The sequence below is a fragment of the Acipenser ruthenus genome, unplaced genomic scaffold, assembly GCF_902713425.1.
Source record: "Acipenser ruthenus unplaced genomic scaffold, fAciRut3.2 maternal haplotype, whole genome shotgun sequence".
Lineage (NCBI taxonomy): Eukaryota > Metazoa > Chordata > Actinopteri > Acipenseriformes > Acipenseridae > Acipenser > Acipenser ruthenus.
Genome location: NW_026708038.1, coordinates 1,232 through 14,925, shown reverse-complemented (window position 1 = coordinate 14,925; position 13,694 = coordinate 1,232). Strand labels below are relative to the sequence as shown.

Below are 13,694 nucleotides of genomic sequence, written 5' to 3'. Positions count from 1 at the left end.
CACAGAGGGGTATGTAAAGCACAGAGAGGTCTGGTAAAGCATAGGGAAGCATTGTAAAGTACAGAGAGGTGTGGTAAAGCATAGGGAAGCATTGTAAAGCACAGAGAGGTCTGGTAAAGCATAGGGAAGCATTGTAAAGTACAGAGAGGTCTGGTAAAGCATAGGGAAGCATTGTAAAGCACAGAGAGGTGTGGTAAAGCATAGGGAAGCATTGTAAAGCACAGAGAGGTCTGGTAAAGCATAGGGAAGCATTGTAAAGCATAGGGAAGCATTGTAAAGCAGAGAGAGATCTGGTAAAGCATAGAGAAGCATTGTAAAGAACAGAGAGGTCTGGTAAAGCATAGGGAAGCATTGTAAAGCACAGAGAGGTCTGGTAAAGCATAGGGAAGCATTGTAAAGCACAGAGAGGTCTGGTAAAGCATAGGGAAGCATTGTAAAGCACAGAGAGGTCTGGTAAAGCATAGGGAAGCATTGTAAAGCACAGATAGGTGTGATAAAGTATAGGGAAGCATTGTAAAGCACATAGAGGTCTGGTAAAGCATAGGGAAGCATTGTAAAGCACAGAGAGGTCTGGTAAAGCATAGGGAAGCATTGTAAAGCACAGAGAGGCCTGGTAAAGCATAGGGGAGCATTGTAAAGCACAGAGAGGTATGGTAAAGCATAGGGAAGCATTGTAAACCATAATAAAAACAAACCATGGTAAACTAACCCATATACAAGTTTTCCATAGTAAAAGCACAGCAAAGTGATGCAGCAGGTTCGAGAGGGTGTCTACTAAACCGGGATATTATTATTATTATTATTATTATTATTATTATTATTATTATTATTATTATTATTATTATTGTTATTATTAGAAAACTTAATTATTTCTGGTTTCGTTGGCAGTTGTCTGTCGCTGTCGGAGAGATGAAAATAAGTTATGTTTCCGATTATTATATTTTGGCTCCAGTAGTTTTAAACTCTGTGTTGCTCTAGATATATTGTATATTTAAAACCAAAAATGTCACTTTTGTGTAAATCAATGGCCAGTGACCAGTTGTGTCATTGTCACTGGTTTAGCCCCTGTATGTGTGTGTGAGTGTGTGCGTGCGTGTGTGCGTGCGTGTGTGTGTGTGCGTGCGTGTGTGTGCGTGCGTGTGTGTGCGTGTGTGTGTGTGCGTGTGTGTGTGTGTGTGTGTGCGTGTGCATGCGTGTCTGTGTGCGTGCGTGTGTGTGTGTGCGTGCGTGTGTGTGTGCGTGTGTGTGCGTGTGTGTGTGTTATTGTACGTTCTCTACGTTATTAGATTTACTAAATTACATTCCAGGTTTTAGACCCAGCTGAAGTTAGACTCCTTTATGCGTCTTAAAATGACCTATTAAAGCTTCATGAGCTGTTGTGAGGCAGTGTCACCCATTCCAGGTCTTACTAGGAACGTGATTAGCTGCAGTGTGTACAGGTAACAAGCTCAGGTGTGTCTTATTAAACTCCTAGTAAAACCAGGAATGGATGAAGCTGCTGTGCAGCGGGAGTCTCATTTCACCCCTGCCCTGCTCCCAGGTGCTGACCGCTTCCTCCTCGGTGCCTCTGAAGATGGAGGCTGCTCTGTGCCGCGCGGGGGATGTGCAGAGGGCTGTGGGGGTGCTGCTGGACAGGGAGAGGGGCGTCTCCAACACTGTGTCTCAGCACCTGCAGGGGGCACAGCCCTGGATGGACCAGCTGAGCCTGAGACTGTCCCAGATGGAGGAGACGGAGCACTACCTCAGCTATCTCAAGTGGATCGCTCGCATCGAGGAGCTCAGGTGAGAGGAGAGAGGGAGGAAGGGAGGTGGAGGAGAGTGCAATCCTCTTTCTTGGGTCACCAGTGGAATGAGTTCAGTGGTGTCTCAGCTTAGCTCTGAGGACAGCAGGCCAGCCTGGGACTGAATGGCAGGAGGGTGTCTGTTTAACAGCAACTCATCTCGCTGAGACGGCCCCTGTCCCAGTCCTCCTCTGTCATCTCGCTGAGACGTCTGTCCCAGTCCTCCTCTGTCATCTCGCTGAGACGGCCCCTGTCCCAGTCCTCCTCTGTCATCTGGCTGAGACGTCTGTCCCAGTCCTCCTCTGTCATCTCGCTGAGACGGCCCCTGTCCCAGTCCTCCTCTGTCATCTCACTGAGATGTCTGTCCCAGTCCTCCTCTGTCATCTCACTGAGACGTCTGTCCCAGTCCTCCTCTGTCATCTCACTGAGACGGCCCCTGTCCCAGTCCAACTCTGTCATCTCACTGAGACGGCCCCTGTCCCAGTCCTCCTCTGTCATCCTCTCATGCCTCTCTCATTCTCCCCTCTCCTCTCTCGCACTCCTCTCTCTCTCTCGTCTCTCCCTCTCCTCTCTCCCCCTCTCCTCTTTCCCCCTCCTCTCTGTCTCTCTCCCTCTCCTTTCTCTCAGTTCTCTCTCTCTCCTCTCTCCTCTCTCTTACATAAGAAAGTTTACAAACGAGAGGAGGCCATTCAGCCCATCTTGCTCGTTTGGTTGTTAGTAGCTTATTGATCCCAGAATCTCATCAAGCAGCTTCTTGAAGGATCCCAGGGTGTCAGCTTCAACAACATTACTGGGGAGTTGGTTCCAGACCCAAACAATTCTCTGTGTAAAAAAGTGCCTCCTATTTTCTGTTCTGAATGCCCCTTTATCTAATCTCCATTTGTGACCCCTGGTCCTTGTTTCTTTTTTCAGGTCAAAGAAGTTCCCTGGGTCTATGCCTTTTAGGATTTTGAATGCTTGAATCAGATCGCCGCGTAGTCTTCTTTGTTCAAGACTAAATAGATTAAATTCTTTTGGCCTGTCTAAATATGACATGCCTTTTAAACCCGGGATAATTCTGGTTGCTCTTCTTTGCACTCTTTCTAGGGCAGCAATATCCTTTTTGCAACGAGGTGACCAGAACTGAACACAATATTCTAGGTGAGGTCTTACTAATGCATTGTAAAGTTTTAACATTACTTCCCTTGATTTAAATTAAGCACTTCTCACAATATAGCTGAGCATCTTGTTGGCCTTTTTTATAGCTTCCCCACATTGTCTAGATGAAGACATTTCTGAGTCAACATAAACTCCTAGGTCTTTTTCATAGTTCCCTTCTTCAATTTCAGTATCTCCCATGTGATATTTATAATGCACATTTTTATTGCCTGCGTACAGTACCTTACACTTTTCTCTATTAAATGTCATTTGCCATGTCTGCCCAGTTCTGAATGCTGTCTAGATCATTTTGAATGACCTTTGCTGCTTCAACAGTGTCTGCCACTCCTCCTATTTTTGTGTCGTCTGCAAATTTAACGAGTTTGCTTACTATATCAGAGTCTAAATCATTAATGTAGATTAGGAATAGCAGAGGACCTAATACTGATCCCTGTGGTACACCACTGGTTACCTCACTCCATTTCGAGGTTTCTCCTCTAATCAGTACTTTCTGTTTTCTACATGTTAACCACTCCCTAATCCATGTGCATGCATTTCCTTGAACCCGTACTGCGTTCAGTTTGAGAATTAATCTTTTATGCGGGACTTTGTCAAAAGCTTTCTGGAAATCTAAATAGACCATGTCGTATGCTTTGCAGTTATCCATTTTCAATGTTGCATCCTCAAAAAAGTCAAGCAGGTTAGTTAGACACGATCTCCCTTTCCTAAAACCATGCTGACTGTCTCCCAGGATATTGTTACCATATAGGTAATTTTCCATTTTAGATCTTATTATAGTTTCCATGTGTTTACATATAATATAAGTCAGACTTATTGGTCTGTAGTTACCTGGTTCAGTTTTGTCTCCCTTTTTGTGGATCGGTATTACGTTTGCTATTTTCCAGTCTGTCGGTACAACCCCTGTGTCAAGAGACTGTTGCATGATCTTGGTTAGCGGTTTGTAAATGACTTCTTTCATTACTTTGAGTACTATTGGGAGGATCTCATCTGGCCCAGGGGATTTGTTTATTTTAAGAGCTCCTAGTCCCTTTAACACTTCTGCCTCTGTTATGCTAAAGTTATTTAAAACTGGATAGGAACAGGTCGACATGTGGGGCATGTTGTCCGTGTCCTCCTTTGTAAAAACCTGTGAAAAGTAATCATTTAATATATTTGCTATTTTTTTCTTCATCTGTGATTTTGCCATTTGTGTCTCTTAGAGATTTAACCTCCTCTTTGAATGTTCTCTTGCTGTTATAATATTGGAAGAACACTTTGGAATTGGTTTTAGCCCCCTTAGCAATATTGATTTCTATCTCTCTCTTGGCCTTTCTAACTTCCTTTTTGACTTGTGTTTGCAGTTCCAAGTACTCTTTCTGTGTGCTTTGTTTTTGGTCCCTTTTAAACGCTCTGTAAAGTGCCTTTTTTCGCTGAATATTTTTTTTAATTGATCTATTAAACCATTTTGGCCATTTTGTTTTAGATTTAGATTTGTCTACTTTTGAGATGTAATTGTTTTGTGCCTCTAGTACTACATTTTTAAAAGACAGCCACCCTTTTTCTGTGGATGTTTTCTCTATTTTACTCCAATCTACTTCTGTTAGTCTCTGTTTCATACCTTCATAGTTTGCTTTTCTAAAATTGTAAACCTTCGCTTTAGTCATTACTTTTGGGGTTTTAAAAAATACTTCAAATGAGACCATGTTGTGGTCTGAGTTTGCCAATGGCTCTCTGACCTCTGTTTAGTTATTCTGTCTTCATTATTTGAAAAGACTAAATCAAGGCATGCCTCCCCTCTAGTCGGTGCCTTGACAAATTGCGTTAGGAAGCAGTCATTTGTCATTTCCACCATTTCAATTTTGTCCGTCGTGCTCCCCACCGGGTTCTCCCATTTTATATGGGGGAAGTTGAAATCCCCCATTAGTATGGCTTCTCCTTTTCTACACGCATTTCGAATGTCATTGTATAACAGATTATTTTGCTCAGCGTCTGAATTTGGCGGTCTATAGCATGCTCCTATTATTATGCCCTTTGAATTTGTGTCCATTATTCTGACCCATATCGATTCTGCATTGTTTTCTTTGTCCTGATTTAACACCTGGGCTTCAAGGCTATTTCTTATGTATAGCGCTACCCCTCCGCCTCTTCTGTCCTGCCTGTCTTTCCTATACAGTGTATACCCACTAGTATTATATTCGTCTCCATCACTCTCAGACAACCAGATTTCTGTAACACCTGTCACATCGTAGTTACTTGTTAGTGCAGTAGCTTCAAGTTCTAACATTTTGTTTCTGAGACTTCTAGCATTAATATAAATACATTTAATAGTTGTCTTACCTGAGTTGTTGCCCTTGTTTTGATATGGTCGCCCTTCTGTTTTTTTGTTTTCTCCCCCCTTCCTTTCTAGTTTAAACGCTTCTGTACCGCCTGAAGGATCCTTTCTCCGAGTAGATTGGTTCCCTTTCTGTTTAAGTGCAGTCCATCCCACCTGTATAGATAGTCCTTGTTGTAGAAAGTGCTCCAATGTTCAAGAAAGGTGAAGCCTTCCTGTGTGCACCACGATTTCAGCCATGCATTTTGATTTTGTATTTCCAGCTGTCCATATGGTCCTTTGCAAGGTGCCGGCAGTATCCCAGAAAATACCACAGTTTTGGTCTTGTCTTTTAATTTCCTTCCTAGCTCTGTGGATTTGTTTTGCAGGGATCTTGTCCTGTCTCTTCCAATGTTGTTTGTACCGATGTGGATGACTACCACCGGGTCGTCTCCTGTTCGTTCTAGGAGCCTGTCCACGTTCTCAGTGATGTGCTTGACAGAGGCTCCTGGAAGGCAGCACACTGTTGTAGTAAGGGGGTCCAAACTGCGAACTGAACTTGCTGTGTTTCTCAATATGGAGTCCCCAACAATCATGACCTCCCTTCTTTTTGCTGCCTGGTCAGCACTGTTTATAGGGTCCTGGGTGTTTCTTTCATTCTCTTGATGTTGGTTTTGGTCATCTAAATGCTGAAGTGGCTCAAATGTGTTGGCTGTCTGGATTTCTGGTGGTTGTGTTTGACGAAGTTTCTTTTTTTCCCTGCTTCTGCCTATCTGAACCCAGCTGTTTCGACTCTCTTCCATCTCCCTGGTGGCTTTCAGTCTGCTAGGGGTGCAGACTTCCATGAATTGTGGGTGTGTCAGCTCCTCAAGCTCCTGTTGCTGTCTCATTTCCTCCAGCCCCTTTTCTAGCAGGCTTAATCGCTGAAGCAAGTCCTGGATCGTGCAGCACTTTACACACACTTGGTTGAGCTCTGTTGGGTTTTCTCGGATTTCCCGCATCATGCAGTTGTCGCAGATTACTGGCTTGAAGACCATTTTTTTTTGGAAGTTTAGCAGTTTAGCTTCTGCAGCTGTCAACCTGCTTTCAAACTGCTTCTAACTGCGCTGTACATGTCCACGACTGTATACAGTCAGGGTGTGTATTAGTTGGATGATGAATACACATCCAACTAATACAGGGTGTGTATCACTCCTCTCTCTCTCTCCTCTCTCCCTCTCCTCTCTCCCCCTCCTCTCTCTCCTCCTCTCCTCTCTCTCACTCCCCTCTCTCACTCCCCTCTCCAGTGACACTATCCAGCAGCACATGATGACCAGTAATGTGTGGGAGGCGGCCAGTGGTCTGGTTGCCATGGCTGAGCTGGACATCCGGCTGCAGGACTCGAGCTGTGGACACCTGCTGTCCTTCATCAGAGACACAGTCAGGTTCTGGCACAAGATCCTGAAGGACAAGCTGACCAGGTGAGTGAGTGACCGCTCCAGGCAGTCAGCGTGGCTTCATTGCTACTGTTTGAAAAGTTGATTTGTTTCTATATTGTCACTAGGGGGTGTACTGATTCACTGTGTATCCATGAATCGGGATCCTTTCTTCATATGATGCATCGTATTGTAATAGAGGTCTGTGTCGTTTCTATTGTGATATAAGACCAAAAGCACAACAGAGCTCAGTGTCGTTCACCACATGGTTCTGAATGAACAACACAGGCTCTTATTAGTTGGATGATGGATACAGTCAGGGTGTGTGTTAGTTGGATGATGGATACAGTCAGGGTGTGTATTAGTTGGATGATGGATACAGTCAGGGTGTGTTAGTTGGATGATGGATACATGGTCAGGGTGTGTTAGTTGGATGATGGATACATGGTCAGGGTGTGTTAGTTGGATGATGGATACAGTCAGGGTGTGTGTTAGTTGGATGATGGATACGGTCAGGGTGTGTGTTAGTTGGATGATGGATACGGTCAGGGTGTGTTTTAGTTGGATGATGGATACACGGTCAGGGTGTGTATTAGTTGGATGATGGATACGGTCAGGGTGTGTTAGTTGGATGATGGATACATGGTCAGGGTATGTTAGTTGGATGATGGATACATGGTCAGGGTGTGTTTTAGTTGGATGATGGATACACGGTCAGGGTGTGTATTAGTTGGATGATGGATACGGTCAGGGTGTGTGTTAGTTGGATGATGGATACATGGTCAGGGTGTGTATTAGTTGGATGATGGATACATGGTCAGGGTGTGTTAGTTGGATGATGGATACGGTCAGGGTGTGTATTAGTTGGATGATGGATACACGGTCAGGGTATTTATTAGTTGGATGATGGATACACGGTCAGGGTGTGTGTTAGTTGGATGATGGATACACGGTCAGGGTGTGTATTAGTTGGATGATGGATACAGTCAGGGTGTGTATTAGTTGGATGATGGATACACGGTCAGGGTGTGTATTAGTTGGATGATGGATACGGTCAGGGTGTGTGTTAGTTGGATGATGGATACACGGTCAGGGTGTGTATTAGTTGGATGATGGATACACGGTCAGGGTGTGTATTAGTTGGATGATGGATACAGTCAGGGTGTGTATTAGTTGGATGATGGATACGGTCAGGGTGTGTATTAGTTGGATGATGGATACATGGTCAGGGTGTGTGTTAGTTGGGATCTTGGATATATACTCTCATGAACTCATTTAACTGTTGTCTGTTAACAAGATTGTCATTAAATTATCATTTGATCTTCTCTTATTATGGCACTGTACCTGACCCCCCCCCCCCCCCATCTCTCTGCAGTGATTTTGAAGAGGTCCTAAAGCAGCTGCACTGGCCCTTCATCTCTCCGCCGCAGACCTCTCTGGCGGCCCCGGCCAACGGGGCAGAGCTGCACAACCAGCTGGAGTCTCTCTTCACACAGCTGCTCAAGCTGCAGACCTCGTATCCTTGAGCGGCGTCGGCTAGATAGGTGGATGGCTGTGTGGCTGGATGGGTGGCTGTGTGGCTGGATGGGTGGCTGTGTGGCTGGCTGGATGGATGGATGGACGGGTGGCTGTGTGGCTGGATGGACAGGTGGCTGGATGGCTGGATGGACGGGTGGCTGTGTGGCTGGATGGATGGATGGATGTGTGGCTGGCTGGATGGATGGATGGACGGGTGGCTGTGTGGCTGGATGGATTGGTTGCTGTGTGGCTGGATGGACGGGTGGCTGGATGGATGGATGGATGGATGGATGTGTGGCTGGCTGGATGGATGGACGGGTTGCTGTGTGGCTGGATGGACGGGTGGCTGGATGGCTGGATGGACGGGTGGCTGGATGGATGGATGGACGGGTGGCTGGCTGGATGGATGGATGGACGGGTGGCTGTGTGGCTGGATGGATTGGTTGCTGTGTGGCTGGATGGACGGGTGGCTGGATGGATGGATGGATGGACTGGTGGCTGTGTGGCTGAATGGATGGGTGGCTGTGTGGCTGGATGGACGGGTGGCAGTGTGGCTGGATATATGGATGGATGGGTGGCCGTGTGGCTGGATGGACGGGTTGCTGTGTGGCTGGATGGACGGGTGGCTGTGTGGCTGGATGGACGGGTGGCTGTGTGGCTGGATGGATGGATGGATGTGTGGCTGGCTGGATGGATGGATGGATGTGTGGCTGTGTTGCTGGATGGACGGGTGGCTGTGTGGCTGGATGGACGGGTGGCTGTGTGGCTGGATGGACGGGTGGCTGTGTGGCTGGATGGATGGATGTGTGGCTGGATGGATGGATGGATGGACGGGTGGCTGTGTGGCTGGATGGGTGGATGGATGTGTGGCTGTATGGATGGATGGATGGATGTGTGGCTGGCTGGATGGGTGGATGGATGTGTGGCTGGCTGGATGGATGGCTGTGTGGATGTGTGGATGGCTGTGTGGATGTGTGGGTGGATGTGTGACTGGATGGATCGATTGCTGTGTGGCTTTTTGTGTGGATGTGTGGATGGCTGTGTGGATGGCTGTGTGGATGTGTGGGTGGATGTGTGACTGGATGGATGGATTGCTGTGTGGCTTTTTGTGTGGATGTGTGGATGTGTGGATGGATGGCTGTGTGGATGTGTGGATGATGGATAGATGGGTGGATTTAATGAATGATTGATGGGTTGATTCCTGCAGCAGTCCCAGCACACATCCCACAGCATTGAGAGCTACTCCAGTGTCTCGTGAGAGTTCAGAGTGATTGTACTAAGCAGACGGTCATTCCATGACAAATCACCCCCAGAACATTGGATTTTAGACCCCAGCGTCTCCCATTTACAAGCTTGGTTCTTGGGGTTGTTTCAGGCAAACAAGCTCATGTGGTCCAGTGGTTAAAGAAAAGGGCTCGTAACCAGCAGGTCCCTGTTGTGTGACCCTGAGCAAGTCACTTAACCTCCTTGTGCTCCGTCTTTCGGGTGAGACATAGTTGTAAGTGACTCTGCAGCTGATGCATAGTTCACACACCCTAGTCTCTGTAAGTCACCTTGGATAAAAGCGTCTGTGTAAAAAAAAAAAAAAAAAAAAAAAAAAATTGTTAGTTTTAGACTGATCAGGTCAAGGGGTCAAAAGTTATAGAGAGGTCAGAATGTGGTCGATGGGACCCCCCCTTAATGTGAGCCAACCTGACTCTCTTAAACACTGTGTGCTGCAGACTTGTGGGAGGTGTCATTTTATTGGAAATCGCACAGCAAATTCAAAAAAGGAATAATAATTTGAAAGAAAACAGAAGGAAGTTACACCTTAACAAACTTTTTTTACCTTTGACCTTGGGGTGAAACCCCAAAAAATACAAATCTCCACGAAAAGGTCAAGGTCTCTGCTTCGTCTGTGCAGAATTTCGGGAAGGTAATGTTTTTGGTTTGCTTTGAAAAAATCTCAACTTGGAGGCAGAATGAAATTCTTTTGCACCTTCACATGGCAAGGGCCATTGTGATGATATTGGGGAAACAGTCAATCGAAAGACTACAAAAACAAGCCTGCAGCATCCCACTGATGGGCAGATTGTAACCCCTGAAGACATGAATTCATTCTGTAAGACTGCCTTCGACAGCATAACCTTCATCTGTGTGTCTGGAAAAGACATCATGGCCAGTGCTGAACACTTAAAACAGGGGTTCAAGTCCGCATTAACCATAGAGGGCACTAAACGCCTGCACAGATTCATCCTGGTTTCCCAGACTCAGCTTCAAGTCTCGTCCCTCTCCAGAAGAGAATCAGAAACTGTAAGTATCTCCTGGGATGATGAATCCCAAGCTCAGGAAGAAGATGCAGTTTTATATCAGAGAGGAAGTTTGGTTTCTGTCATCTATGCAGATACATATTGGATGGGTCTGATTGAAAATGTCTCTGAGGAATTTGGGGACTTTTCCATCCAATTAATGCACCCTGGTGGGAATCACAGCAGGATCGCTGGTCAGAGAAGCAGGACACCTGCTGGAATCACAGCAGATCGCTGGTCAGAGAAGCAGGACACGTGCTGGAACCACAGCAGGATCGCTGGTCAGAGAAGCAGGACACGTGCTGGAATCACAGCAGGATCGCTGGTCAGAGAAGCAGGACACGTGCTGGAATCACAGCAGGATCGCTGGTCAGAGAAGCAGGACACGTGCTGGAATCACAGCAGGATCGCTGGTCAGAGAAGCAGGACACGTGCTGGAATCACAGCAGGATCGCTGGTCAGAGAAGCAGGACACGTGCTGGAATCACAGCAGGATCGCTGGTCAGAGAAGCAGGACACGTGCTGGAATCACAGCAGGATCGCTGGTCAGAGAAGCAGGACCACGTGCTGGAATCACAGCAGGATCGCTGGTCAGAGAAGCAGGACACATGCTGGAATCACAGCAGGATCGCTGGTCAGAGAAGCAGGACACATGCTGGAACCACAGCAGGATCGCTGGTCAGAGAAGCAGGACACGTGCTGGAATCACAGCAGGATCGCTGGTCAGAGAAGCAGGACACATGCAAGATGCAAGATCTCAAAAAGACTGAAGATTATTCCGATGATTTTGCACAGATGAAGCCGAGACGTTGAACTTTTCTTGGTAATTTTGTGAGATTTGTATTTTTGGGGTTTCACCCCAAGGTCAAAGGTCCAAAACCTTTAAGGTATAACTTCCTTCTGTGTTCTTTCCAGTGTATTTTCCTTGACGTGTGCAGAGGGGTCTCTTGCTGTACCAGATTGGAAAGCAGGCGGTTTGAGGCTGTCAGTCATTCTCCTTGACCCCTCCCCCTCAGTGATGACCTCATCACAGAGCAGAGGCAGCTCCCGGAGAGGTGCGGCCTGCCCCCCTCCCCCCCCCCTCGCCCTGCCCATCCAGATCATGCTGCTGCCGCTGCACAAGAGATTCAGATACCATTTCACAGGGAGCCGGCAGACCAACGTGCTGAGCAAGGTGAGAGAGGGAGAGGGAGAGGGAGAGGGAGAGGGAGAGGGAGAGGGAGAGGGAGAGGGAGAGCGAGGGCGAGGGCGAGGGTGAGAGGGAGGGAGGGCGAGGGCTCTTGATCATTAAATGATGTACTTGATTGTGAACCTCAGGACTGGGAGCGGCAGGGTGGGTGTGAGTTTCTAGCCCTTCTCAAACTCCTGACTCCTGATCGTTTCAGTAGCAGACCTCACTGAGGAGAGTTCTGAACCCCAGGACTGGGAGCGGCAGGGTGGGTGTGAGTTTCTAGCCCTTCTCAAACTCCTGACTCCTGATTGTTTCAGTAGCAGACCTCACTGAGGAGAGTTCTGAATCCCAGGACTGGGAGCAGCAGGGCGGGTGTGTGTTTCTAGACCTCAAACTCCTCACTCCTGATCGTTTCAGTAGCAGACCTCACTGAGGAGAGTTCTGAATCCCAGGACTGGGAGTGGCAGGGCGGGTGTGTGTTTCTAGACCTCAAACTCCTGACTCCTGATCGTTTCAGTAGCAGACCTCACTGAGGAGAGTTCTGAACCCCAGGACTGGGAGCAGCAGGGCGGGTGTGAGTTTCTAGCCATTCTCAAACTCCTGGCTCCTGATCGTTTCAGTAACAGACCTCACTGAGGAGAGTTCTGAACCCCAGGACTGGGAGCGGCAGGGCGGGTGTGAGTTGTTAACCCCAGGTGTGAGTGTCACTGACAGGCTGCTGTTGTGTTTGTTTCCTGGCTGCTAGCCGGAGTGGTACCTGACGCAGGTGTTGATGTGGATCGGGAATCACTCTGATTTCCTGGAGGAGAAGGTGCAACCCATCCTGCTGAGAGCCGGCTCTGCCATCGACGCCAGGGTGGGTCCAGAAGACATAGCACAGAGATACCACACCACACAGCATAGCACAGCACAGAGATACCACACAGCATAGCACAGCATAGCACAGAGATACCACACCACACAGCATAGCACAGAGATACCACACCACACAGCACAGCATAGCACAGAGATACCACACCACACCACACAGCACAGCATAGCACAGAGATACCACACCACACAGCACAGCATAGCACAGAGATACCACACCACACAGCATAGCACAGAGATACCACACCGCACAGCATAGCACAGAGATACCACACCACACAGCACAGCACAGAGATACCACACCACACAGCACAGCATAGCACAGAGATACCACACCACACAGCATAGCACAGAGATACCACACCACACAGCATAGCACAGAGATACCACACCACACAGCACAGCATAGCACAGAGATACCACACCACACAGCATAGCACAGAGATACCACACCACACAGCACAGCATAGCACAGAGATACCACACCACACAGCACAGCATAGCACAAAGATACCACACCACACAGCATAGCACAGATACCACACCACACAGCATAGCACAGAGATACCACACCACACAGCATAGCACAGAGATACCACACCATACAGCATAGCACAGATACCACACCACACAGCACAGCATAGCACAGAGATACCACACAGCACAGCATAGCACAGAGATACCACACCACATAGCACAGCACAGCACAGAGATACCACACCACACAGCACAGCATAGCAGAGATACCACACCACACCACACAGCATAGCACAGAGATACCACACCACACAGCATAGCACAGAGATACCACACCACACAGCACAGCATAGCACAGAGATACCACACCACACCACACAGCACAGCATAGCACAGAGATACCACACCACACAGCATAGCACAGAGATACCACACCACACCACACAGCATAGCACAGAGATACCACACCACACAGCATAGCACAGAGATACCACACCACACAGCATAGCACAGAGATACCACACCACACAGCACAGAGATACCACACCACACAGCACAGCATAGCACAGAGATACCACACCACACAGCACAGCACAGCATAGCACAGAGATACCACACCACACAGCACAGCATAGCACAGAGATACCACACCACCCAGTACAGAGATGCCACACCACACAGCATAACACAGCATAGCACAGAGATACCACACCACACAGCATAACA

General features: G+C 47.7%; 1 protein-coding gene across 1 annotated transcript; it reads left to right on the top strand.

Moving 5' to 3' along the window:
- The first annotated feature begins 1,277 nt into the window (after positions 1–1,277).
- On the top strand, positions 1,278–12,496 carry LOC131728697 (RAD50-interacting protein 1-like). Its single transcript, XM_059019665.1, has 5 exons — positions 1,278–1,782; positions 6,516–6,689; positions 8,020–8,160; positions 11,467–11,624; positions 12,367–12,496. The coding sequence occupies exons 1-5, from the start codon at positions 1,490–1,492 to the stop codon at positions 12,414–12,416; spliced, it is 816 nt and encodes a 271-aa protein (XP_058875648.1). The 5' UTR covers positions 1,278–1,489; the 3' UTR covers positions 12,417–12,496.
- The last annotated feature ends 1,198 nt before the right edge of the window (positions 12,497–13,694 follow it).

Bases quoted from the DNA above. Each gene is read 5' to 3' on its own strand.
- LOC131728697 (XM_059019665.1), top strand. From the start codon at position 1,490: ATGAAGCTGCTGTGCAGCGGGAGTCTCATTTCACCCCTGCCCTGCTCC. The intron at 8,161-11,466 runs GTATCCTTGAGC...CCTCCCCCTCAG, and splicing joins CTGCTCAAGCTGCAGACCTC to TGATGACCTCATCACAGAGC. The intron at 11,625-12,366 runs GTGAGAGAGGGA...CCTGGCTGCTAG, and splicing joins AGACCAACGTGCTGAGCAAG to CCGGAGTGGTACCTGACGCA.